General features: G+C 41.7%; 2 protein-coding genes across 2 annotated transcripts; one reads left to right on the top strand and one right to left on the bottom strand.

Moving 5' to 3' along the window:
• Window positions 1-163: 163 nt before the first annotated feature.
• ecsit (ECSIT signaling integrator) lies at window positions 164-9,265 on the top strand. The gene is made up of 8 exons (XM_030076629.1): window positions 164-293; window positions 934-1,073; window positions 1,757-2,159; window positions 2,907-3,130; window positions 4,158-4,215; window positions 4,869-5,017; window positions 5,982-6,087; window positions 7,375-9,265. Exons 2-8 carry the CDS (start codon window positions 954-956, stop codon window positions 7,668-7,670), a joined length of 1,356 nt encoding a protein of 451 aa, XP_029932489.1. The 5' UTR covers window positions 164-293; window positions 934-953; the 3' UTR covers window positions 7,671-9,265.
• A 2,195-nt stretch (window positions 9,266-11,460) lies between these two features.
• On the bottom strand, window positions 11,461-23,911 carry LOC115377000 (uncharacterized). The gene is made up of 7 exons (XM_030076851.1): window positions 23,828-23,911; window positions 18,980-22,667; window positions 15,987-16,781; window positions 15,249-15,298; window positions 15,097-15,158; window positions 14,195-14,515; window positions 11,461-12,902 (listed from the first exon to the last, which is right to left on the bottom strand). The coding sequence occupies exons 2-7, from the start codon at window positions 22,430-22,432 to the stop codon at window positions 12,886-12,888; spliced, it is 4,698 nt and encodes a 1,565-aa protein (XP_029932711.1). The 5' UTR covers window positions 22,433-22,667; window positions 23,828-23,911; the 3' UTR covers window positions 11,461-12,885.
• Between the last annotated feature and the right edge of the window lie 934 nt (window positions 23,912-24,845).

The raw sequence follows: 24,845 nt of genomic DNA, 5'->3' as shown, positions 1-24,845 counted from the left end.
ACAGCATAAAGTAGTTTTGTGTCACTCCACATTGTTTTTATTATAGAAACTGTTTTTTTTTTTTTTGTTTTGTTTTTTTTTTCTATGCATTTTTTTTTATTATTATTATTTCCAAAAGCACTTAACTGGACTTAGCTATGCCGGCGGAACATCTCTGCACCTGTTTTAGTTATGTGGGGAAGCTGAACAATGTGGAACCAGGATATTATGCCGGCTGGGTGTCAACATGGAGGCGACCGAGGAGAGACGTTTCTGAAGGAGACTCGTTCGTTCTTTCAGTCTCCATGCTAATTGTGGGTATAATGTTATTTACATCGGTTTGTCTATCGTGTACAAAATCTGGTCAAAGCTTGTACTGCACAACATCGTCTTTACAATGTTTAATGTATTTTCCTGACACTAAGACCAAACCGACTATGTCCCGTTCTGTCATGTGAAGAGAGACCGGGAGACCAGACTCCCTTTGAAAATGTGTCGGTTTAATGTTTACCTGCTTATCGGCAAACGCATGTACCCGATAAAACATGGCATAAGAAGTTTTACGAGTTAAGTGGAGCCACTCCATCAGACGGCGCACACCACATGCATCAAACAGCAGTTAGTGTAGCACAATATCCATTTTTATTGTCGGCTCGCCTCTTTGTGTAACTATCATCGAGGAAAGTAAACGGAGTGGCGACCAGTTCTGGAGTTTAACATATTCAGCAGTACAGCGCTTCCTTGGTGGGTTATCTCTGCCGAATTGACCACCACCTAACATTTCCTAGAAAGCGTCTGTTTCGTGCTGTTTTGCACGTGTACATTCGCAGTTACACTTGCAACCATGAAGCTCACAGATTTTAAACAGAGTTTGTTACGCGTGTTTCTCCTGACAAGAGACAACCTAACAGAGATCATTTCTGTTTTGACCTCTTCGTATTTGTTCCCCGGCAGGTCAGTATGGTGGGTCTACCATGAGGTGTGTTCGCTGCCTGTTGCGGCTGCAGAGTCTGGGCGTCCGTGGCCCGTCAGGCCGGCCTGGCCCTCAGTATGCCGCCCTGCTGCAGCCAGCCTCGAGCCCGCCCCAAGGCCAGGTGAGCTGGAGCCCCCACAAACACACACAATGCCATTTATCTGTCTGTTTAAGTGGCCTTATTTATAAGTGAAGTTAAAAACATTGTGTATTGCATTTAAAAATTTTATATATTGTATTTAAAATGTTGTACAATGACAAACAAGGCTTTCTATTTTTTTTTTTTTTTTCTTTCTGAAGGTCCAGTACATACATCATTAATATGATTCAGGACCTTTTCTAAATCAACGGGGCCCACTCTTTAATTTGGCACAAATGATCCGCCGAACTGTACTCATTTGATTAAAATTCCATTCTTTAGTATTAGCTCATCTTATTATTATTTTTCTGTCCTCTGTAAATATTTGATTATATAGATGTTGATTTGGAAAATACCCTGTTTATGATTAAGAAAAGGTCCTGAAAGGGAAAGGTAAACTTCATGAGATATGTATTTTTTATCTTTCTTCTATATTGAGTTATTTTGAAAGCAGTCAGTAAGATACTTAATTCTAAAAATATCAACACACAGCATGCAAAAAGGTCCTCAGTCTACCATTCTTTAAATGCGAAATGCATTGTTTGCTCAAGATGACTTACTTCCCAAAAAAAAAAAAAAAATACCTTTGGTGGATTTTTTGTAGTTGTTTCCTTTCCAGCAAATTTTTAAGGCTAGATGATAATGACATCCACTGTCACCCACAGGTGCTGAGGCATTTCCATGGCAGCCCGGCTTGCGCCAAGAGGCCTGTACCCGCGGACTTTTTTGATGAAGGCGAGGGGAAGAAGGACAAGTCGCTGGTCACCCACGATGACCTGTTTGAGCGAGTTGCCCGGGACGCCAAGACCAAGGCCACATTTAACAAGGTGCTGGACGTTTTTACCAAGAAGGACATCAGGCGCCGGGGTCATGTGGAGTTTATTTATGCTGCCCTGAAGAAGATGCCGGAGTTCGGGGTGGAGCGGGACCTCGCCGTCTACAACAAGTTGCTAGATGTTTTCCCCAAAGAGGTTTTTGTGCCCAGGAACTTTATCCAGCGAATGTTTAACCACTATCCCCGACAGCAGGAGTGTGGAGTGCAAGTCCTGGAGCAGATGGAGAACTACGGTGTGTGTCTCTGATGTGGTTCTCTCCCATCATGGAGTCTCTGGAATATCACAGAATTTAAAGACAGGGAAGGTCAGGGAAATATAAATTAAAATAAAAATGTGTATAGTGTTTTTTTTTTAAAGCATAGTTAAAGCCTTAAAGTGGTGTTATGATAAAACATAACACCATAAAAAAACACCAGATAAAATTATAACACATAATCAAACATAATGAGAAATAAAATATACAAGGAAAAAAATCACTAAATACCTTTAGATTAAAACATTGTGAATGTAAAAAGGGAATGAAAGAAAGAACTGTGATCATGAATGAATATGAATAGCCAATGGGAAAAAGAACAAAGGGGCAAAAGAATAAAAACTATTGGTGTTCATTCTCAATATCATCAAATTAGCTTACTTTAATCTCACATTTTCCAAGTTTTATCCAGAATTTAATTCTCAGTAGGTTGTAATTGCCTTTTAAATAGCATTTAGTATATTATTATGGGACATTAAACTCTCCACTGAAGCCAGTGTAGAATTAATCATCACACTATTAAATATGTCATCATATTCATTAACTTCTTTGCATGGGATTTTTAATAAAACGTCTGTATCAGGCTGGTCTCAGCCTAGTGTGACATCCACGTCTGCCTGTTTATAAGCTTTGAAATGTACATAGACCTCCAAGATGTGCACCAATATTCATTTGCATATCCTAATGATCTTTTCTGTGTGTGTGTGTGTGTGTGTGTGTGACCAGGCATAATGCCAAATGTGGAGACCAAGGTGCTGCTTGTCCAGATCTTTGGGGAGAAGAGCCACCCCATGAGGAAGTACCAGCGCATCATGTATTGGTTCCCCAAGTTCAAACACTTGAACCCGTTCCCCGTGCCCCTGCAGCTCCCTGAGGACCCGGTGGACCTGGCTCGCCTGAGCCTGACCCGCATCGCTGACGACCTGGATGCTAAAGTTACCGTCTACCAGGTACAGGCAGGGCAGGATGACAAACCAGGAAAGAAAAAACTTGACAATACACACATCCCTTACTCTTGAGAGAGTCCACACACCAGTGTGCTCCACATACACACTTTTATTAGGAAGTATGACAACGTTTCAATACTGGCTTAGGATCTTCATCTATGGCAAAGATTTCAACATGTGATCGACACGTTGTCATAGTTCTTAACTTCTAAAGATAGGATTCCTGACATGAGAGACCCTCCCCCCAAATTTTAAATACAGATTTGACTCATTAAATAAGATAGAGGCCCAGACAAATCTTATTAGTGATGTTATGAGACCCCAGGCACGGTTTGGTTCAGTTTTTTCAAATTTTCTTTATAATTTGGGATATTATATTAGTATGTGGGCCACATTTAAGTGTACTGTTACTATAAAATTGAAAGGTAGACACCAAATTGGGAAAAATTAAGTTAAATATTAGATGAAAATTGAACTTTGGTAGAGTGTTGTATGAGTCCACATGGTGGTGAAATCTCCTCATTACTTGCTGCCACAATACTGTATTTCTGTCTCTCCTTGTACTTCCACAGCATGAAGAAACAGGTTCCAAAATAACGCTTTTAGCATAAACAAAGCTGATTATGCCAATATTAAAAAAAATAGCAAGTCCTGGTACCCATTTATTTTTCTGTGCAATTTACAATTATCTAAGTCGTTTCTTCCTGGCACCAGGTTATTATGTGGAGGTTTCCTGCAGAAACTAGCTGCTGGATCCACTCTCCAATTCAAACAGGAAAATAACAAGAAAAGAACAGTGTAATTTCTTCCAAAATGGGTACCAGGGCTTGATTTTTATATTGCCATAATCCACTTTTTTCTGTTTGTTTATCGGCTAAGAGTTTTATTTTGGGTGTTACCTTGGGATCTTGTACAAAATCACATTTGTTTGTGATGCTGTAGTTCTGTACATGAGGTTGTGTCATCATATTGTGATCCGTCTTTGCCAGAAGGGGGCATGGAATCATCTGTATCTGCTTTTCCCTGTTAGATGCCCAGCACAGACATCACAGAGGCCGGAGAAGAGATTACACTTCCTCATATTGTAGGTATGGAAATGACGCCTTCTTCTTCCTCTGCCCATTAAATTCTGCAGTATCATGGAATTCAGGGAGGGGTATTCCAGGCAGGGGAAGTCAAGGACCTTGACCGAATATGTGACAAAGTCAGGAAATGTCAGGGACTTCTACAATTGGGTCACTTTTTAGAATAACAGCAGAATGTATTTTTCAACTTGTATGACCTGTTTATTATGTTAGATGATCTTCAGTTCAAGTGGAGTGTAAAAAAAAATCAGACAACAGAATTACTTGAACATTGTTTATTAAAAAAAAAAAAGGACAAAAGTAGTTGCCATATATTTTCTGTCACAACAACACAGTGTTAGATCTTTGTTTTGTTTTTTATAAGAATTGTGAATTAGTCTATTCAAAGCATTTCATATTGATTGAGAGTGAGTGATTCACTCTGTTTGTTTCTTTTAGCAAATCCATGTAGGTGATTCGGCAGAATTAATAACTGATGCAATGAATGACTTGTTACTACTGCACTGACTTAGTTACAGAAAGTTATGGAACAGTCATAGGATGGTACATCAGGATCACAGTCGGAAACGCTGGATTTCTCTCCATGTCAGCCATTGTTTTTTACACTTTTATCTGTGTCTTCCTTTCCTTGTTAAACCTCTCGTTCTGGGCGGCAGGGATCCAGAGTCCTGACCAGATCGAGCTGCTGGCCAAGCACAACCCCAGCAGGCCCGTGTTCGTGGAGGGCCCTTTTCCTCTCTGGCTGAGGAAGACCTGTGTGTACTACTACATCCTGAGAGCCGACCCAGCACCCCTTGAAGAGAAGGTGAGGAGAACACATCAGATAATACCAATATAAAAAAACAAGAAGTTCCAGTAGCCATTTTTTATGTAATTACAATTTTTTGTAAAAGTACTATCAGGTTGTTTCTTTTTTGCTCAAGGTTACTATGCACAGGTTACTTGCCGACACTACCTGCCGGATCTACTTTCCAATGCAATCCAATGCGAAAATAACAAAAAAAAAAAGAGCTGGTTTAAAAAATGGGTACCGGGACTTGTTTTTTATATTGGCATAATCTGTTTTTAATGCATTTATGTGGTAAATGTGTCATTTTGGGAGCTGTTTTGCTGCAGTACAGAAGTGATTGGAAAGACAGATAATCAGCACATGGGATGTTGGATCACTTCATTTCAAAGGGAAGCTTTCTATATGAGGGCATTTTTTTTAAATATATTGGTATTTTAATTTAATTGAATGGGCATAACAATGCTGCACACTCATAATCATTTGAATTTAAATTAGTTATTTTGTCATGGAAATTTAAAATAAGTAGTAGCAGTATATTGTTTTTGAGTATGCATAAAATAGAGGTTATTACTGAGGTGAGTGTATGCAACATTTCAGTAACACAGGAAGAGATTTTTCGCATATTTTTAGCAATTTTTTTCACTTAAAATTGCACTCGTTCACTTTCACTTCTTCACACAAAAAGGTGAGTCACATACACAATGATATAAATAGTTCATCCTTACTGTGTCCTCTGCCACAGTAAGTGATCAGTTGAACATTTATGATTTGTTTATAATAAACAGAAGAAGAACTGAGACAAAGAAATTAGCGCCTAAATTAAGCACATTTTCTAAATTCAGTGTGATTTTGCATTTTTTTTTTTTTTTTTTTTTTTTTTGGTGTATCCATTGAATGTTTCATGTTCACTCTGAAATGTTTTTGCATCACCAGTGCTGAGAACTCAGTATTTTTGTGCATTTGTGGTTTCTCCTTCCAGACGGAGGAGCCCTATGATCCAGAGAGGTGCTTCGACTACCCTCTGCAGCTAAATCTGGAGTTGAGCCGCGACCTGGGAGATGATGAGAGCTTCGATGTAGACGACTGTAAGATATTCATACTGAAGCAGTGAAGTTTAGTTTGTTGGAAGGTTATCTTGCAGAATGAAATTTGATGTGTCAGTAGTACTAATATTGGCTTTTTATTAAAAGACAGGATCTGGTTCTAGATAGACAGATATATAGATATGTACTTTATTAATCCCGAGGGAAATTCACAAGTGGCCAGCTGCTCAATCATTCAGCGGTGTCATCCACCTCTGATATGATGCAGGTTGACTGCTTATACATTTATTTTTTAGAACTGATCTATTGCACACTGGCTGTTTATGGGAAGCCATTAATCCAAATTGATTCTGATGAGCTATGTTGATTAGATTCACCAGAAGAAAGTCTGGTTTTGTTTTCTTATTGCTGTGATCCTCTGTTTCACTGGAGAGTTTCAGCTTCACTTGATGGTCTGAATGGTGTTTCAGGAGCTTTTCCACCCTGACAAGGATACATTTCAGTGCAAATATATTGGTTTTCATATTAGCCTTCAAAACTCAGTTCAGTCATACAGCCTCCCTATATGTCATATTTTAACCACATAATATGCATGTTGAAATGAACGACCTTAAAATTTCCTCGCTCCACCTTAAAGTAAAATTGAACTTGTATAGGTCTCTTGGTGATGTGAGTCTACATGGTGGTGAAATCTCCTCATTAGTTGCTCTTGGCTCCAACTTGGCTGCTAATCCACAATACTGTATTTCTATCTGTCCATTCATTTCCATAGCAAAGCAAAAAAAAACAGCTCCCCAAGTAATAGTTTTAATGCTTAAATGAACGCAGATAAAGTGGATTATGTCTATAAAAAAACAACAAGTCCCTGTACTCATTTCTTTGAGGAAATTAAATGTCTCTTTTCTTGTGATGTTCCTGTTTGATTTGGAAAGTAGATCCGGCTGGTAGCGTCTGCAGGAAAGTTCCACATAGTAATCTTGTGCAAGGAGGAAATCTTTGTTTTTTTTTTTACATAGAGATAACCTGATTCATTTGCATTTGTGTTATGCAGTAAAAGTGTTACTTTGGGAGCTGTTTTGGTATGATAGAAATCCAGCATTGTGGATTAGCAGTCCAGGCGACCACAGAGCAACTAATGAGGATATTTCACCTCCATGTGGACTCATATCACACCCAGGGAACAAGACAACACAACACTCTACCAAAGGTCAATTTTGATTTAAAAGAAAAGGCCATATCAACTGAGCCAGTGCTTGAGTACAACAGGAAACTCTTACGCATGGTGTTGTAGTGTGTAACCAGGCTGGGTGCTGTGCTGCTTCTCCCCAGTGGATGAAGGCCCAGTCTTCGCCATGTGTATGACGGGCCGGGGAGACCAGGCCACCCTCAACCAGTGGATCTCCGGCCTCCAGCAGAACAACCCCATCCTGGGCCAGATTCCCACCCTCTTCCGCCTGGACGCCGGCCCGCGGGAGCTGCAGAGCGTGGCCGACTCGGACCCAGGCCACGGCTACAGGACGGGGCCGCAGAGTGAAGCCCAGGACGGGGCGGAACCATCACCCGAAGCAGAGCCGGACATTATCGTGGAGGAGGAGCCCCGCAGAAGCCAGGGGATGAAGCAGTGAGCGACAATAGGACTGTGAGCAGCAGGCGGCAGGGTCGAGCCATAGTGTGCTTACGTCGTCCTGTCAGCTCATCTTCATCACAGGTATTTTTGATGTGGACATCCACGCTGGGACAGAGGAGCTGAGCCCCAAACGCTACAAAGCAGTACAATATAAAGAAGGCTCTGGGAAATATCAGCCGAGTTTAGAGCTCTGAAAACATTTGACATCAGCTCTGAGCATCATACAGGTTCCCTATTTGAATGTCTTGCTTGAGTTAGCAAGTTCATTTAAATAAAATTGTCTAGTTTTACATGTCAACCCATTATAGGCAGTGACTATAGCTGGGTTTCCATTCAAGAAATGTTTTTGCAAATCATACTGTATTGAATTAAAGAAGCTAAATGGAAACAGTGAAACCCATTAAAAAATGTCCTCTGTATTGCAGACAAGTTTTCAGGATGGCTTGAAGCAGAATATCTTCTTGTCACTAAATTAATTAGCAGGTTTGGTGTGATGGGCACAATGAAGGGGAACAGAGGAGGAACTGGAAAATTCCTCTCACAACAATTCATTTCATCCCAACAGTGAATTTTCTGGACCGTCTAATATTTCTGTACACTCTTAGACCACCATGACTTCTGTTTAAGTCTGCGTCACGGTTGTATGGCTATTTATTTATCGATAAGATATTGCATTTTTTTTCTTTTCATGTTAAAGGAGCATGGATTATGACACAGATTAGCCAGTACCAAACAACAATCCTCGTTAAAAAAAAAAAACCCATTATTTATCAGCTCTTGAGAATCTTTGTGGTGGATCTCTTGTTTTTTGGGGACATTCAGGAAATTCATTTATTCTCTTTGACCCATTTTATGTACCGAAGAAGACTAATTTCAGAATATTCTGAAATTAGTCTTACAATACAGAGAAATAAGATTTTTGACTTTAATCTCAGAATTGTGATATTAAATCAGAATTCTAAGATTAAAGTCACAGTTCTCAGGAAAAAGTCAGAATCTCAAAATTCTCAGATTACCGTCAGAATTCTGACTTTATTCTCAGAACTCTGACAATCTCAGAACACATTTTTTTTATTTTCATGTAGCCCTAATCCTCTTCTGCGCTTGTGGACATGCACCAGATCTAATTTTATTTATGGTAACATTTTAAAAGTTTGTCTAAAATTATCGTGACAGTTGGATGGAAACACAGCTCATGTCTGACAGGCAAAAATAGGTCACGGTTGATGCGTGGATGATTTGCTGCTAGAATGCAAGTGCATATGTAATTATTTACATAGGAACTTGTCCTTTGTCTGACATTAAGTCAGTGAGCAGGTGGGGCTTCAGTGTTTTGCTCAAGGGCACATTGCCAGCCTGGAACCTCAGACCTTCAGGTTATGGAAGAGACTCTGAAAACTAGCAGGCTTAACTGCAAGTTTTGCAGTGAAGCCAAGTATACTGTCTAAATATGGTCTATAATATACCTATTAATATATGCTCTTAAATGGCATTTCAGTGCTTACAGCCTTCAGAAAGACTATTTGAGCAAATTAAATGTACTGTGTGTCAGTCACAAGTCATCACAAATAAAAATCCCTTTGTAGTTCTGTTGACTGAGGTCTTTTTTTGTCCATAAAAGCCACTGAAATATTGTATCAAAGTAACACTAGAGCCAAAAACAAAAAGCCAAAGAATCTGAATCAGTATCAGTCCTCATAAACCTGTATTAGTTGAACATTAAAGGTGTAACCAAAATGAAGAGAAACAAAAATTCTCATCAATAAATGCTTGAAGCTTGAGGTTAAATGTCGTTCATGACAAATGGGTTGTGGAGTTCCCTGGAAGAGGAAGAGTCACATCCGAGGACTTCAGGCTTTTTAGGAAATCTCTCCTGCTCTTCCAAAGTCAGGTAAAAAGATTGCTTTTTCATGGCTGTCATTTGTCCAGTCTGTGGTTATACTGCTACATATTTTGGGAAGAGCATAAGAACTACTATCCTTTAAACAGGGCATTTGAATCTTTTAAATGAGTAGTGTGTCTAATTTTAAGCCTCACTGATAAGGCATGCCATATTTGAACCTGTATTCCCTTCAGGTTTGAATAACCTGGCACATTTGTGGATTTGTTGAAAAATAAAATTTGGCCTTGGGAGTTTTTGAAAATGATTGGTTGGCCTTGGAGGTACTTGATTTAAAAAAAAATTGAAATACAGAATCCAGATGAATAAGTATGTACCTTTCTGCATGCTTTAGTCAGTGCCTGCCATCCTGAGGAAAACAGCTGTTTTAAAAGGATTTCACCAGGGCTTCTGGAGTACAACATGACACGTGATCACAGGTCAGTGTCACGTCCCAACCCAAAATGTGCTGGATTTGACCTTTCACCTCCGACATTGTTTTGGATGTCCAAGTGAGAGTGGAGACCTTTCGCATCATTTTTGTGCGGTGGAAACAGAGAGCGTGAGAGCAGCTCAAAGGTATAAAAGGTTTATTAGTACTGAAAAGGCATTTGAACATTCCCTTTTAACCGGTAAACAAGTCAATTACATTCTCGTAAGGTAAAATAGCTTGGTCGGTTTCAGATATTTACATTTTGTTGTGGCTGTGCAGGCATGTTGTTTCCCATTAAGCCGTTTCTGCTTCAACATGACTGACTTCCAAAACTTTGTGCTCAGCAGGACATTATTTCAGCATACTGGTGATGAAAATCATATGGGGGGAAAAATGGGAATGCATTCCAGACATCATCTGTAATATACAACTGTTCGTCCATTTACTACTCATGCAAGAACGCCTTTGGCTCTTCAATACTCACAAATGAGATACTTTTCTAACGTGGAGCTAGCTAAGGATATCAGTAATGCATCATCATCAATAACCAGTTGTATAAGAACAGATTCAATAAATAATAAATTAAGTTACATTTCCATTTGAAGATTGTTCAACAAAAAAAAGAAGAGTAAAAACAGCACAGTAAAAGATTTGGCATCTCATAACCACTTGTAAGTATTCGGTGTGATATTTACAGTGCAGAGGGTTTGTCTACTGTTCGACGTCACGTGGCAAAGCTGATATGAACTGCAGGAGGATTTTTTCAGAAAGGTATTGTAAAAAGTTGGCTGGATACAAAAAAAAAGTTGTCAAAGAGGAATATCTAAGGTTCAGGGCTTGAAGTACGGCGTGGCGTGTTACCAGCTACAAAAAACATCTGTAAAACATTTCCAGGCGTGTAACAGAGGACGCCCCTGTGAAGATCCACGAACAGGGGAGCACAGCGGCCTTGGACCTGAATACCTGCCTTTTAGTTGTGCAGCATAAACTTTATACAAAACTGACAGGAACCATCAGCTCTTACAAATCAACAGTTATAGAAAGATTTTAAGTATTGTGCTATGTGTTTGTGTTTATCAGAAGTAGCAGATATCTGCCAGTCGTGTCGTCCGCCTCTGATATGATGGAGGTTTCTCCCTGACCGCTGCCATAAACACAGCAGCATGGAAAACCTGACAGGACATGACATTTCCATTGCACTTCTTATTTATTCACTGAATTGCTCAGACACTGTTTTGTTGGATATTAATTCTCAGTTTTAAAGGCAGTAGTGTATCCCAGAGTTTCTCCCGCCATGGAATAGGTGGGGTGGATCACCCTGCTTTAAAGGGAGAGTTCACCCATTAAAAAAAAAATAAATAAAAATAAATAAATAACTTCCCCACCAGCACCACTACTGTGGGACGGTAGTGGTGCTATCTTCCTCTCATTGTTACTGAGTGCTGGATACTGGCTGGACGCTCCAAATGCTAACTGTTAGCCTCCTGCCATTGAACTGGACTTCCCCCCAGCTAACATCCTGAAAAATAACCACCTTAATCCACTCAAAGAATATTTAACATCACTTAACAAGTGATTCTTTCTGAAACTAAAATGCATATATGATTATCAAGCACACATCAACACTAGTGTTACTCAAATTAGTGTTTCCAGCTATATGTTTTCTCTTGTCAACATCCAGAAAGATCCGGTAACTTCTGCACTTCCTGTATCACTCCGCGCCAGAGCAGGAGCAGCCACAGAGATGGAAGTAGATTGCTTGAGTTTGCTATTATTTAATTTCCTCATTTAACACATACAAATGGAGGACAAAAACAACTTCATGTTGTGGTTAGCTTCTTCTTTTCTGTAACCCCCCTTTTTGGTTCACAAACCTGTCAGGCACCTGCCAGCCACTGATGTAACTAAGGAAAAACACAGAGAACTTAGAAGGCACAACAAGATAGTTCTACTGTTATTAATCTTTAAAAAAAAAAAAAAAAAAAAAAAATGCCACTTCAGGCAGTAAAAATTCTGCTACATATTGTCACACTCAAGCTATGTATTTAACAAACAGAATGGATTAAAGTGGTTATTTTTAACAATGTTAGCTGGGGGGAAGTCCAGCTCAATGGCAGGAGGCTAACAGTTAGCATTTGGAGCATCCAGCCAGTATCCAGCACTCAGTAACAATGAGAGGAAGATAGAGCCACTACTGTCCTACAGAACAGCTAGAGAATATATGAAATAATGTAACATTTTTCAAAATGGGTGAACAATTAAGAACTACTAACCCTAAATGAATTACATTATCCTGGGCTTCAATGGACACTTTCTGTTTGATGGTGGAGTATCATGGTGGCTCAGCGGTTTACGGTGCATGACATGTTAACTGTGACATCGTTGGTTCGATTTTTTCCTCAAGAAGTTAGCTGTATGTCATCTTTCTTTGTATCTCTTGAATATATAAATAAAGGCAAAAAATGCCCAAGAAATAAATTGTTAATTCTGGGGCTTTCAGTTTGCATCCATATCCACTGTAAACAAAGAAGAAATAAAAAAATAAATAAAGTAGTGGGAAATCATGGAATACTTGGAGTGTTTCTAGGAACACAATGGCCAAATTTAAAGATACTGAATATTGAATATCATCATAAAATATTGGCATCTGTAGCTTCAATATAAAAATATTGGTAGTGACCTTCAAAAACCCACATCGAACCCTAGTAGGAAATGAGGTAAAGCTTCTTTTTTTGGGGGGGTGTTCCCTATACAGCATTCCCTTTCAAGCTGACCTTCTGTGAAGGAGAACAAAGTGAAAATACAAAAAAAAAAAAAAAATAAAATACAATAAATAAGACAAAGTGTCAGTCTTCTGTTCTCTTCCAGATTCTTCTGTGTTCTGTCTGCAGGCTCAGACATTTAGTTCCTGTGTGATTCTGTAAAACAAATCAAACAACAAATCAAACAGGTTTGCCACATGACAATCACTTTGTCTGGCTCTCTGGACCTAGGTTTCCATCCAGTCAACAAATTTTAAACAAACTTTCAATACGTTGAGGAAAACATAAGATGTGTAAATCAGCTTCCTTGAATGTCAAAAAATATATATATTTAGAAAAAGAGAATGTACTGACTGCCATCATGAGGGAGATTTATATGGGCAGAAAACATTGTATGATATTTCTAGAAATTTCTAGGACAGACAGTTTACATGAACTAAAACTTTGTCAATACACACCAAGAGAGCCGATGCAGTCTCTAAACCCAGAGAACAAAACACATCCTTTCAACAAAGTAACACTCCTACTGCAGTTACACAAGCCTTTAAATAACAATTCCCACAGCATTTTAGTTCTAATGGTGTGCTGAGTCCTGCTGATCACCCACAAGTACCCCACAGGCCTGAAACAGCTACCCTAAACTACTGAAAGTACCCCAAGTGGATACTTTGAGACAGTTTTGGGAATAATTTGGGGGTAAATCTGGGTAACTGTTTGGGCATTTTGGTTAGATTTGGCCACTTTTTGGTAACTGAGCACTTTGGGGTTCTTTTGGATAACTGTGGGAGTACTTTGGGGTACTTTTGGGATATTTGGGTACTTTTCGGTAACTGAGCACTTTGGGGTGCTTTTGGGTAATTGTTTGGTCTCATGGGGTTCTTGTGAGCACTTTGGGGTACTTTAGGGATATCTGGGTACTTTCTGGAAACTGTGCACCTTGGGGTACTTTCGGGTGATTGGCAGGACCCTAGCCCATTTGATTCACGTGATTCACACTTTGTTGTTCACTTGTTTACTTTGCTTGCTGCCACTCTTCTGCTGCATTCAAGTCATACAGAAAGAAGTGGAGGAATGGAATTTTGTTGCTTCAACTTGAAAACATCCTTACGCATTTTATTCAGCAGAATATCTACCTCCTTACTTGTATTTATGAAATTAAAACCAGCATCAGAGTGACTGAATCGTCTGCTTGCAAACTGGTTACACAATATACACAAGTGTCAGGCGGTTGATACTAATAAAATCAAATCTGGAAATGTCCTATTGTAGTATGAATATCACTGTGCTGAAAGGATTGTTTTTTAGATTCATCTGTTTACCGCTTTGGCCCTGAACTTTGAACACAGTCCATCATTGCAGCAAAAACTTAGGTTGAAAATATCCAGAATTATGGTGTAACAGTTGCCCCGCCTTCTCTAATATCATTTCTTCCATCAGTCATACTGTACCTGCCAGGGCCCCACTGTGCTGCTGGAGCTGGCTGGTGAAGAAGCGCTCCCGCCGAGACACCTGCTCGTCCCAGGCCTCCAGGATGCACCGCCGATCCCCGGCATCCATGCTGAGGGTGTCAGGGTGGGCCTCGTCGATGTGGGCCCTCACACCCTCCAGGCTGTGGGAGTATTGCAGCTCCCCACACACCATGCACACCAGCAGCTGGTTCAGCGGGTCGTAGTCCATGAGGTAGCGATTCCTCCACACGGTGTCCGAGACTGGGCCGTCCTCACCACCTTCAGCGCCTTCATAGTCGGCAAACAGGAGCTCCGATTCGTCTGGAAGAGACAGTGGGGAAAATGAAGGCCACTGACATACATATGTGGGTTTGATAGATATGAATTTTTGAAGGTTGATACTTATTTTTTTGAGATTAAAGCTATCTTTAAAGGGATCTTTAAATTTGACAATTTTTGATGTCAGAAACTTTCCCAAATCCCAGTGGCCATTGTCCAATTTCCTTGATTTTTGAGAAATTTAACCTGACACTAGAAAGCATCTGTCATTTTGAACTACAACCAAAAATATGTAATCAACCAAACTGCATCATAGTCATCGTGTCAGAGGTGGACCTCACTGATATCCTAACATATATTTTTTATTTTTTAATAAAAGCCCCTATTGGTGCTAATCTATGCAACATTGAAATTAAAATAAAAGGGCACTCAGTAACAATGAGAGGAAGATAGTATCACTACTGTCCTACCTAACAGCTAGGACATAAGTAAAATATCAAGTATTTCGAAATGGGTAAACTATCCCTTTAAAGTAAAGTTTTGCTGTCTGTAAGACTTTCAGAAATGTACATTAAAAATGTTACCAAAAACCTTCACTGGTTGTGATAGAGCTGATACTTCACCTTCTATTGGTGCAGTGTAAGTTGAGTATGGAAAATATCCCAGGTCGGCGTCTGGGGAAGTGCTGTGAAAGACAGGAGAGAGTTACTTTCATTGTTAACATATATCAAACTGCCAATGAGAACTCCAACAAGAAGCCAAACAAGTGTCCCACCTCATCAGCTGTTCAGATTCCTCAGAGGAGTTGACCCACTGACCAGAATCCTGTAGAGATAATGCAGACAGAGAGAGATTGTAATAAACAACCAATTGTACTGTACTTAGTCTCCATTCACACTGCAGCTGAAAGTATCAGTGTAATGATCTATTTCCCTCGTGGCACAGATGTGATGTTTTCTAATCAGGGTGAACAGCAAAAAGCTGCATGGAGTCACATTTCTGAAATTCCCCTCTGGACCACAAGGACATGTGGTACCAAACTGATCCTGTGGCAAGTGAGCTACTTGCAACATTTACTTGAACACTACAATCAGAATGATGCCGAATGATGGGACTCAACAATAGCAAGAAAGAGAAACAGCTAACATGCTGTCTCAATCCATTCAAAGGCAAAGGCTCTTGCTGTGACTGAAATGTGTTGCAACAAAAACAGATGCGGCATCTTTTGTTGTTGTTGGCATGGCTGTCATTTCACATTGGTATCAGACATGAGTTACATCCTACAATACGTATGAAGTCGGCCAAAAATAATCAGGCATGAAGAGAGTCAAATTCACAGAAACTCAAAATTAAGCCTGAACCTGCAGTTTGAACGTAATCTTATAGTTGCTTCTAGCTGTGTTACAAATCCACACTCTCCAACATTCTATATGAACATAATGAAGCAAAGCCTTGAATCCATAAAGCCTGTTATTATGTTGTTATTATTTTCAGACACTAATGAAGGCCCTACCTGTGTGTCCACACCCTGGGCAGGAAGGATGGGCCTCCAGTTGTTGGAGGCTTTCCTTTGGGTGAGCTCCCTGTCCCGAATGGCTTTCCTGGCTCTCTGCTCCTTCTTTTTGACCCTCCAGTACTCCCTCTTCCTTTTCAGAAAGTCCTCTTCAGACTCACCTGGGATGGGCTTTGGAGGAACCATGGTGCTTATGGGTGCTAGCTTTGTGGGAGTTGGGAGCATATTCTGAGGGCTCTGAGACTGGGCACAAGGAATCTTAATGGGACTGAGCGTGGATATGCGCTTGGGAGTTTGACCAAGGGGTTCGATTGCTTGCAGGTTGATGCTGGACAGCGGGTTGTCTGGGGGTTTCAGAGTAGGGAGCGACGGGACTGAGTCTATGTCTGTGTTTTCTGGCACTTCGAGCGTCCACTTCCGAACTCTGGGCTGATCAGAGCTCGAACCTGGCACAGCTTCTTGTTGATTCTCTACTAAGAGCAGCCTGCCGTCCATCCCGTTACCAAGTGATACCGCAGAGTCACCTCTTGCGATGTCAGACACGGGACTGAAGCTATGAGATGTCTGTGAAGACCCAGCATGCATTTCAGGAGAACAGGAGACGCTGCTGATAGGCGGCTTGACCTGGAGCGTGTCAGGTGACTGTCCAGCACTAGATGTGGTCGGGCTGATGACCAGGACAGTAGGGATGCTGGTCACTGCTGTCAGAGTAGCAGTGGAAGGCTTGGGCTGGAGTGTTGCTTTTACTGGAGGACTCACACCCTTAACAGCGTTGATGATCACCAGACCTGGAGCCTGAAAGACACCAATGCAGCATGAACAAATTTGTTTTCTCACGACTCCTCAAGCAGAAACAACAACGTTAAAGATCAGCTCACAAACTGATACAACTTTTCAGAACATACACTTAACAGGTCCATCCAAATTTCCAAAAGGGAAATTTAAATATACTTCAGATTCATTACACATAACGTGAAATATTTCAAGCCTTTTTTTTTTTTATTTTGATGAGTACCATTTAAGGTTCATGAAAAAGGCCAATGTAAAGCACCTTGCGATAACTTCTGTTATGATTTGATGCTATACAAATAAATAAAGAAAAAATACAGAAATGTCGACCTTCTGAAAAGTATGTTGTATGTTGTAAGTATCTTGTGGGGCCTCCATGGAAACTGCAGACAAAATTAGCTCGGCCCCAGCTGGGTATCCCACATCAGCCCCACATATAGGTGCAACCCATTTGGGCCCCACATGGGTGTGCTGGCGGGGGGACGGTCATATTTGGCACCTTAAGTTTGAGAAACCTTCTATATCTTCTTGATTAGCAGAGGGATCTGTTCTGAACTCTTCACTAAGACGGTACAATCATCTGCCAGCTCAGTTATGTGCAGATGATTTCTGCACACATTTAAGGGCTCTATGTCAGGCCTGTTTTTTATGAAAATAGCCAACAATTCTGCAACTAAAATAAACAATAAACCAGAGCAGGAACAACTGTGCTGAATTGTTTGTTTAACCTCAAATTCCTTGAGGGAGGGAGACTGAACTTTTACAGTCCAGACGAGCTGAAGGCCTCTATCACAGCAGCCTGGGCCTCCATCACACCTCAGCAGAGCCACAGGCTCATGGCCTCCATGCCACACTGCACTGATGCAGAGGAGCCCCAACCAAGTGTTTAGTGCATAAATTAACATATTTTTCAGAAGGTCGATATTTCTGTATTATAAATCTTTTTTTTTTATCCATCGTATGTAATATTCTAATATACTGAAATACTGGATTTTTGATTTCATGAACTGCAAGCTGTAATCATCAAAACAAAAAAGGCTTGAAATATTTCACATTATATGTAATGAATCTAAAATACATAAAAGCTGCACTTCTGTATGGAAAAAAAAATGAACTTTTTCGCAATATTCAAATTTTTTGTGATGTACCGGTACATGTTTGTCTCAAATTTTTAACTGGGCCCTTCTAAGTTGCCCTCCCCTCTGTGTTTGCAGCTGAAGTGTCAAATACCAGAGAGAGTCTGGTGGTGTAAAGATTCAGATTTCAGCTGGACTGGACTTTGGCCCAGCCAGCAGTCCATCTACAACCAAATTAAAACTGACAAATGTCTGTACGCTACAGGCAAGCCACATGCTAGCTACCTGTTCAAGCTGCAGGACTATAGTTTGGCACAGGCACGGATCTCTTAGGCATCACTAAAAACTTCATTTATGAGAGGACAGAGGCTGGCTTATGCTTGGCTTTTGTGACTTTGTTACTCTTTAGTGCAGATATATAACAAATGTACTTTCAGATGGGTCTGAAATAAATCACAACAAAGTGCCAAATGGTGGCAAAATGTGTCTTTGGGCGCTACCCGCCACATTGGTTGCTAATTTTTGATAAAGTAACCTTGGAATGCCTCAGTAGTGTACCGCGGTCTTTGCATATTCTCAAACTTTGTTCCTGCTGACTACTGGAGACTCCTTCTGATCTTGACCCCGCCAAATCAAAGCTCTGTATCAAACAGGCTCCTGTCTAGGTGCCTGTTACAATGCTCTACACATTGGGAACAGCTCAGCTTCTGTCTCTCAGCTGCCTAGATGGTTCACTAACCTAATGTTTGTTGAAACTTTGTTGCAGTTGAGCCAATCAATTGCGTGAATGAGCAAACTGTAAATTAAACTAAATGTGTTCTTGTGTCTTCAAAATATGACTGAAAATGGACAGGGTGACATTTTTCTTTGAAAGATGTATTAGAATTATTGTGCCCAGTACATTATTTTCACCAGCCCTTAGCAACATTAGAACATTTACACTGGGTTCCACCAACAAGGATTAATTTGTAATCTAGATTAAATCTTGGTTTACTATAACATTCTGTTGCACCAAACTTTAAAACTGGTTTAAAGTTTAAGTTAAGTAGTTAAGATAAGAGGGGCATCTTTTTCTAAGCTTTGTCCGACTGTCTCAAACTTCGAAAACCCATGACCATGTCCACTCACCTGAATGTCTTTCGGGGAGAGACGTCTGCTGCATTCTCCCTGTCTTTCTTTCTGCCTGGCCTTCGACCTTGCCCTCTGCTGCCTCTTCATCAGCTTCCAGTACTCCCTCTTCTTCTGCAGACTGCTCATGCTGCTCTGCTCTGTCACCGCATGCTGCTGCTGCTGCTGCTGCTGCTGCATTGTAAGTGAGCTGTTCTTCTGACCATGCTGCAGTGGCTGACACTGTTGTTCACAGTGTTCTTGTTGTGGATGCTGGTGATCCAAGGGTGGGTGATGGAGCTTTGGCGGCTCTGGGGAGCAGCAGTGCTGATGGCCCACTTTTTTGGCGCGAAGCCTCTGGGCTCTACGTGGGGAAGATGAGGCTGAGCCGTCTGAAGCTTCCAGAGACAAATAGGAAGGGGTTTGAGATGAATGTTCAGAGGTGGGGTGTGGTGGGAGGGTTGATACACTACTCTCAGTTGAGTTCTTGAGATGAGAGGTTGGTGAACTAGCTGGGGCCAGAGGATCAGTATCTCCCTGCCAGCTTTTAATCTGTAATGTCAAGTCAGCAGCAACGGGCACCTCCTCTTCATCTCTGAGGGAGAGCTGAGGTAAATCTGGTTTCTCCTGCTCTGCTACACAAGCTTCCACTTCCATTTTACAAGAAAGATGCTCCGTTTTAGCACCAGTTGGTTCACTTTTAAACTCAGTCACTGTGCTCAGTGATTCCTCCAGGAGTTTTTTCATGGAGGCCACAGCCAGGAGGGTGGTAGCTTGGTTGTCTGCGCTCAGAGCTGGGTCAGGCTCCGGCAGAGGCGCTGGAGGTGGTGGTGGAGAGGGTGGGGGTTTGATATCTGGACAGATGGCTTGTTCTGGTGGAGAATTTAGGTCAGCTGCTGGTGTAGACTCGTTCTCTTGTTTTATTTCATTTGCCTGTGGTGTGATGGGAACACTAGTGTTGGGAGTAGTCCTTGTATGGCTGCTAACATCTCTGCTCGGTGTGATATTGGTCACTGCTACTCGTTGAGGAGGGGTCAGCTTTTGGATCTTCCTCCTCTGCAAGGCTGCATTGGCTCTAGCTTGTAAGACACCCTGCTTTAGCCTTGCAGCACGTGCCGCTCGCTGCTCTCGTTTCTTAATCCTCCAATACTCCCTCTTCTTTGCCATCCTCTCCTCCTCAGTTAATTCTGGATCCAACGAGAGTGCCGACAGTGATGATGCACTACTTGAAACAGCCATCTTCATGACACAACCACCGAGGTTCGACCCTCCTGTCGATACTCCTGAAACAGTATTTTGAAGGGTTTGAGGGTGAGTGAGTGTAAGCTGACCTGTAGTTTGCACAGCTAATATCTGTGAATTACTAATGGTTGTGCTTTTGCTTTCTAGTTGAGTCCTTGGTCTGATTGACAGCAACCGTGGCGGCTTGTTCACTGACTGGCCAGCAAGTGGAAAGGAGACTTTCACCTGAGCTGGGCGGAGTGGAGGGGGAGGTCGATTTACCCTAATGGGGTCTACTAACACCACATTTTTAGTCGCATTACCTCCAAGCTTGGCGTGAGATTGCTGCTGTTGCTGTGTGGTGTTATTAGAAAGGGGATGAACTTCCTCTTCAGTTTTGTTTGCAGCTGTGTTGCGATCTGTGGGAGCTTGGGGGATGTTAATGGTCACTGTCCCGTCTTCTTTGATGAACCCTCCAATGGTCTCAGAGGCGTGGGTAAGGGTGCTACCTGTTGGTTGGGTCACGGTGCTACAGGCCTCTGCTCTGGCCTTCCTCATCTCCTCAAGTATTTTCTGGTAGCGTTTGACTCTACGCATCAGAGAATCCTTCTCCTTCAGTCTAGCCTTCACCTCCACCGACAGCTTGGCCCGCTGCTCGCGCTTTTTGATGCGCCAGTACTCTCGCCTCCTGGCCGCTGCCTGCTCAGGCGTCGCATTAGGGTCAATTTTGGCCACATTTCTAGTGATGAAGACTGAAGCGTGAGATGGCAATTTTCCCCTTATGGTTCTTTGACACACAAAACCCTTCTGGGCTTCAATGAATCTCTGTCTAGGTGTTCTACATCGCACAAACCCTCGGCTAGCATTATAGAGAGGTGCACAACTAAGAAATTTTCTTGTTGGTTCTCCTGGCTTTTTCTCAGAACTAACATCACTTGTGATAACTCTCTGTGTTACCTCATTCCCCCGTGATCCTTCTACTTTTATCTGGACCGCTTGCTGATTCTGGTTAAGGTTAACTGTGGTTAAGTTAGCTGCCCCTGATTGTAAATTATCATTCTCCTGTTTAACAGCTGTGCTGGTGTGTTTAGTTATAGCTGATGACATTACCATGACTCGTGCATTCTTTATAAAACGTCCTGAAGATGTATGTGGACCTCTGGCCCTAGAAAAGCACTGTCTCTGTCCTGTTCCTCTCAAAAATGATGGAGATGGAAGATGCTCAAGAACCATTCCATCCGACTGTCCTCCTCTTGGCAAAGTTTGCCTCTGTAATGTCACTTCGGCACTCTGTGTCCTCTCTCTGGTTTTGGCTAGTCTAGCTGCCAGCCTTGCTCTCTGCTCCCGTTTCTTGATCCGCCATTGCTCCCTGCGTTTGGCTGCTCTTTCCTCCTCAGTCTCAAGGGAAGGCTGCATGTTACCAACACCTTTAGCCTTCTGGATGTCGACCAAGGCACTCTTTTTTCCAGTTTGAGGTGCTGTGTTTGCAGCTTTGCCCTCTATTTTGATAGGAGCTGGGGCAGATGGCGAAGACACGAGCATCACGCCTGTTGTAACACTAGTGGGTAATGGTTTGGGTTGAATGCATACTGCAATTTGTGTCTTTTGTCGTGCTTTGGGCACTGACACAACCTGCATAGACACACATGGCTGAGGTGTTGTTTTAGCAGAGCTGCCATTGGTAATGGTCATTCTGGTCACTCTGTTCGGAGGCACTGAGGAACTGGTGTTGAACAGGGTTCCGCTGGGTCTGGGTGAGGTAACGGATCTGCTCACAGCACCCTCTGCTGACGGGCTTTTGCCTGTGGCTTCACTGACCCTTGCAGTTTTGGCTGAGATGGAGCTCGATGCTGCAAACTCAGGCAAGACTTTGCTGAGTTTTATCGTCTTGAGCCACTTCTCCTTTTGGCTTTGACTGGTTTCAACAGAACTCCCAGCCGTTCCCTTCCCACTCTGCGATGTAGGAGACAGATTTGCTGATTTGTGTGACTCATCATTATTCTGCAGAGGATAAGAAAGAGCCAAGGAGTTGGCCGTACTGGAATTTGATGCTGCAGGGGCATTTAGATGTTGGGATTTTTCAACTCGACTATCTTGTTTCACCCTCCCCCTCTTCTCTGACAGTCGGGCCCTCTGCTCTCGTTTCTTGGTCCTCCAGTATTCTCTCTTCTGGGCAAGAGTGGCATCATCATACTCAGAGGCAGGCCGGTAGCGCTGGGACATCGAACCACTGGCCTCTCCTTTACCTTTCATGGTTGGAATGCTATTGGAAGCTCGGACAGCTCCACAGTTCTCACCCAACAATACCGGCCGGCTCCTCCCTCGTGGCTCCGGTTCAGTTCATGTCTTGAGTCCAGAATTCTTACTCCACGAGTAAGTACCATGAACTCACATGATGGTATGCTGACATTGTCCTCCTTTGCTTTGTTGTAGTGTGTGTTGTTGCTCTGCTGAGCAACAGCCAAATCTCACAGACATCACATCAGTCCTGAGGGAGGAGAATGAACATGCTGATTAACAGCTGTTTCATACTATTGTAATAAAAAACTGTACATTATACTTGGTATGGGTGGTTCCTTGAAAAACAAATTGACACATTTGTTCTATATTATATTAATGTTCATTTCTGATATATATTGCTGTGCATACATTTCCAACCATTATTCCTTATAGGAAAAAATTTTCAAATCACATTTTACTAGTAATTCAATATCTGATCAGTGGCACCAATTCAACAAACACTAAGGCATTATAACGCCTCCACATTTAACTTCATTCCCTGGCTAAACCTCCAAAGCTACTGTTATGAATAGACTGTTTTTCTGGGACAAACTAGAGCAATAAGAAATAACTCACAAGATATTATTTGGTCAGTGTGATCAATTTTTAGATGTAGGTCACCAAACTATCAGCTTGAGGGTTCCTGGATGCTCCCATGCTGGCTTAAAAAAAAAAAAAAGTCCTTCAAGTACACTTTATGCTTGATCTTTTCTCTCAACGATTAAACTACGAGGTGAAATCTGGATTGACTTCTAAGGCCAAGGTATGGAAAGTAGCCTATCACACCGTCCCATTTCCAGTGATGCCCAAAACGCCCATACATCACAATACTAGTACACTGTGGTCGATTCCTATGTATATTATATACCCTGTATTATTTAGGCTACATATTCAAAGATCCCAATTCTAATTTAAATTGGGAATATTTTCGTTCCAGAGCATATTTGGTACAAAAAGCACATCCTGTATCTAAAAATGTGTATCGGGCGGCGTGCAGCTCAACCAGGAAGGAAGCAGAATGACACTGTCCCTTTAAACCTGTCCCTTTCTATCACAAATTCTATCTGTCGAGAGCCATTTTCATCCTTTATTCTGGATCTATTTGATAACAAACGCAGTGAAACAACCGCCGCTGAAGTACAGTCACAAAACACCTACATACACCGAGAGAAATGTTGCCACATTTGTGCGTAAATCGTGCCTGAAGCGCTTGTCTCTTGCAGCGGCACAATGGACAAGATCTTCCTCCTCCTCTTGTCCACACGGACTGGCGCCTCTCTGAGTCTGCTGCCTGCCTGAAAGAGCCGACTACTGCCACAAAGCAGCACGCTTCGAAACATGTGGAAGAAAAACATGCATACCCATTACCTTTTTAGTTACACCTAACTTTCCGGGACAGTTTTTTGTGAACGTTTTTGGACAGATATTGTGCCAGGACACTGCAGCTACTTTCCGCCAGCCAGCCGTGCTCTGAGGCTGCCTTGACAACGCTGAAAAGTACCAGGATGTGGGACCTGGATGGTCGCTCTGTGTGTGTGTGTGTGTGTGTGTGTGTGTGTGTGTGTGTGTGTGTACACACTGCATGGCGGGGACATAGACACTACAGACAGCAGATACAGTAAACCAACCCCCTCCTCTTTTTGAAGGCATTACCAAGGGGCCCTCCACAGTATATCCATGCCCCCCTCCCCCCCAAAAAAAAAATAATAAAAAAAAAAATCAGTCTGACATGTGATGTGCTTGAGTCCCAACACACAACAATAACTGTCTCCTGATCAGCCTCATTTATCATTTCGTTGTTGTGAGAAGCCTCAGTCTGATCCAAAGGAAATTACGTCAGTCATTCTAAAATGCCCAGACAGGTGAGTCCCTAAGACACAGACCTGCATAAAGCTTACAATAAAGCTTATAATAAGAGAGTTTTTATTTAAATAACCAATAGCCTATAGCCTTGTATTTTTCCAACTTGGAACAGTCAGACAAAGGTCCATTGATTTATAGGCTGTTTCCAAAGCTGACCTCAATTGATTTGGGGCTTTGCGCAGAATGGCATTGAGGATGGAAAAGGGGAGGTAGGGCTACAGTTTAATTTGTGGCTTTAATAACATGCAGCGTGATCACATGCTATTTTAATCAATACTCTGCGGGTAAAAAAAAATGTAACAACTCTTTAATTTATGGGTTATTTCAAAACTGAAATCGCAGTAAGATCATAACTGCAAATAATACAGACAAGACAAGGGAAATAGTTGTTTTACTACCGCGCAGGCTACTTTGATTATAGATAATTGTTATATTTTTAACTCAAAGTGGGATTGTTGTGGGATTCCAAAAAGAGGAATAGTTTTATTATTATTTTTTATTTTTTATCATTGAATTTAATAGA

This window comes from Myripristis murdjan, chromosome 18, assembly GCF_902150065.1.
Source record: "Myripristis murdjan chromosome 18, fMyrMur1.1, whole genome shotgun sequence".
NCBI lineage: Eukaryota > Metazoa > Chordata > Actinopteri > Holocentriformes > Holocentridae > Myripristis > Myripristis murdjan.
The sequence above is the reverse complement of the archived record's forward strand: the minus strand, read 5'-3'. Positions and strand labels throughout refer to the sequence as shown.

Excerpts from the sequence above, each read along its gene's own strand:
- ecsit (XM_030076629.1), top strand. The coding sequence starts at position 954 with ATGAGGTGTGTTCGCTGCCTGTTGCGGCTGCAGAGTCTGGGCGTCCGT. Across the intron at positions 1,074-1,756 it reads CGAGCCCGCCCCAAGGCCAG|GTGCTGAGGCATTTCCATGG; the intron begins GTGAGCTGGAGC and ends TGTCACCCACAG. Across the intron at positions 5,018-5,981 it reads CAGCACCCCTTGAAGAGAAG|ACGGAGGAGCCCTATGATCC; the intron begins GTGAGGAGAACA and ends TTCTCCTTCCAG.
- LOC115377000 (XM_030076851.1), bottom strand. The coding sequence starts at position 22,432 with ATGAAAGGTAAAGGAGAGGCCAGTGGTTCGATGTCCCAGCGCTACCGG. Across the intron at positions 16,782-18,979 it reads TCTCCCCGAAAGACATTCAG|GCTCCAGGTCTGGTGATCAT; the intron begins GTGAGTGGACAT and ends GGTGTCTTTCAG. Across the intron at positions 15,159-15,248 it reads GAATCTGAACAGCTGATGAG|CACTTCCCCAGACGCCGACC; the intron begins GTGGGACACTTG and ends TGTCTTTCACAG.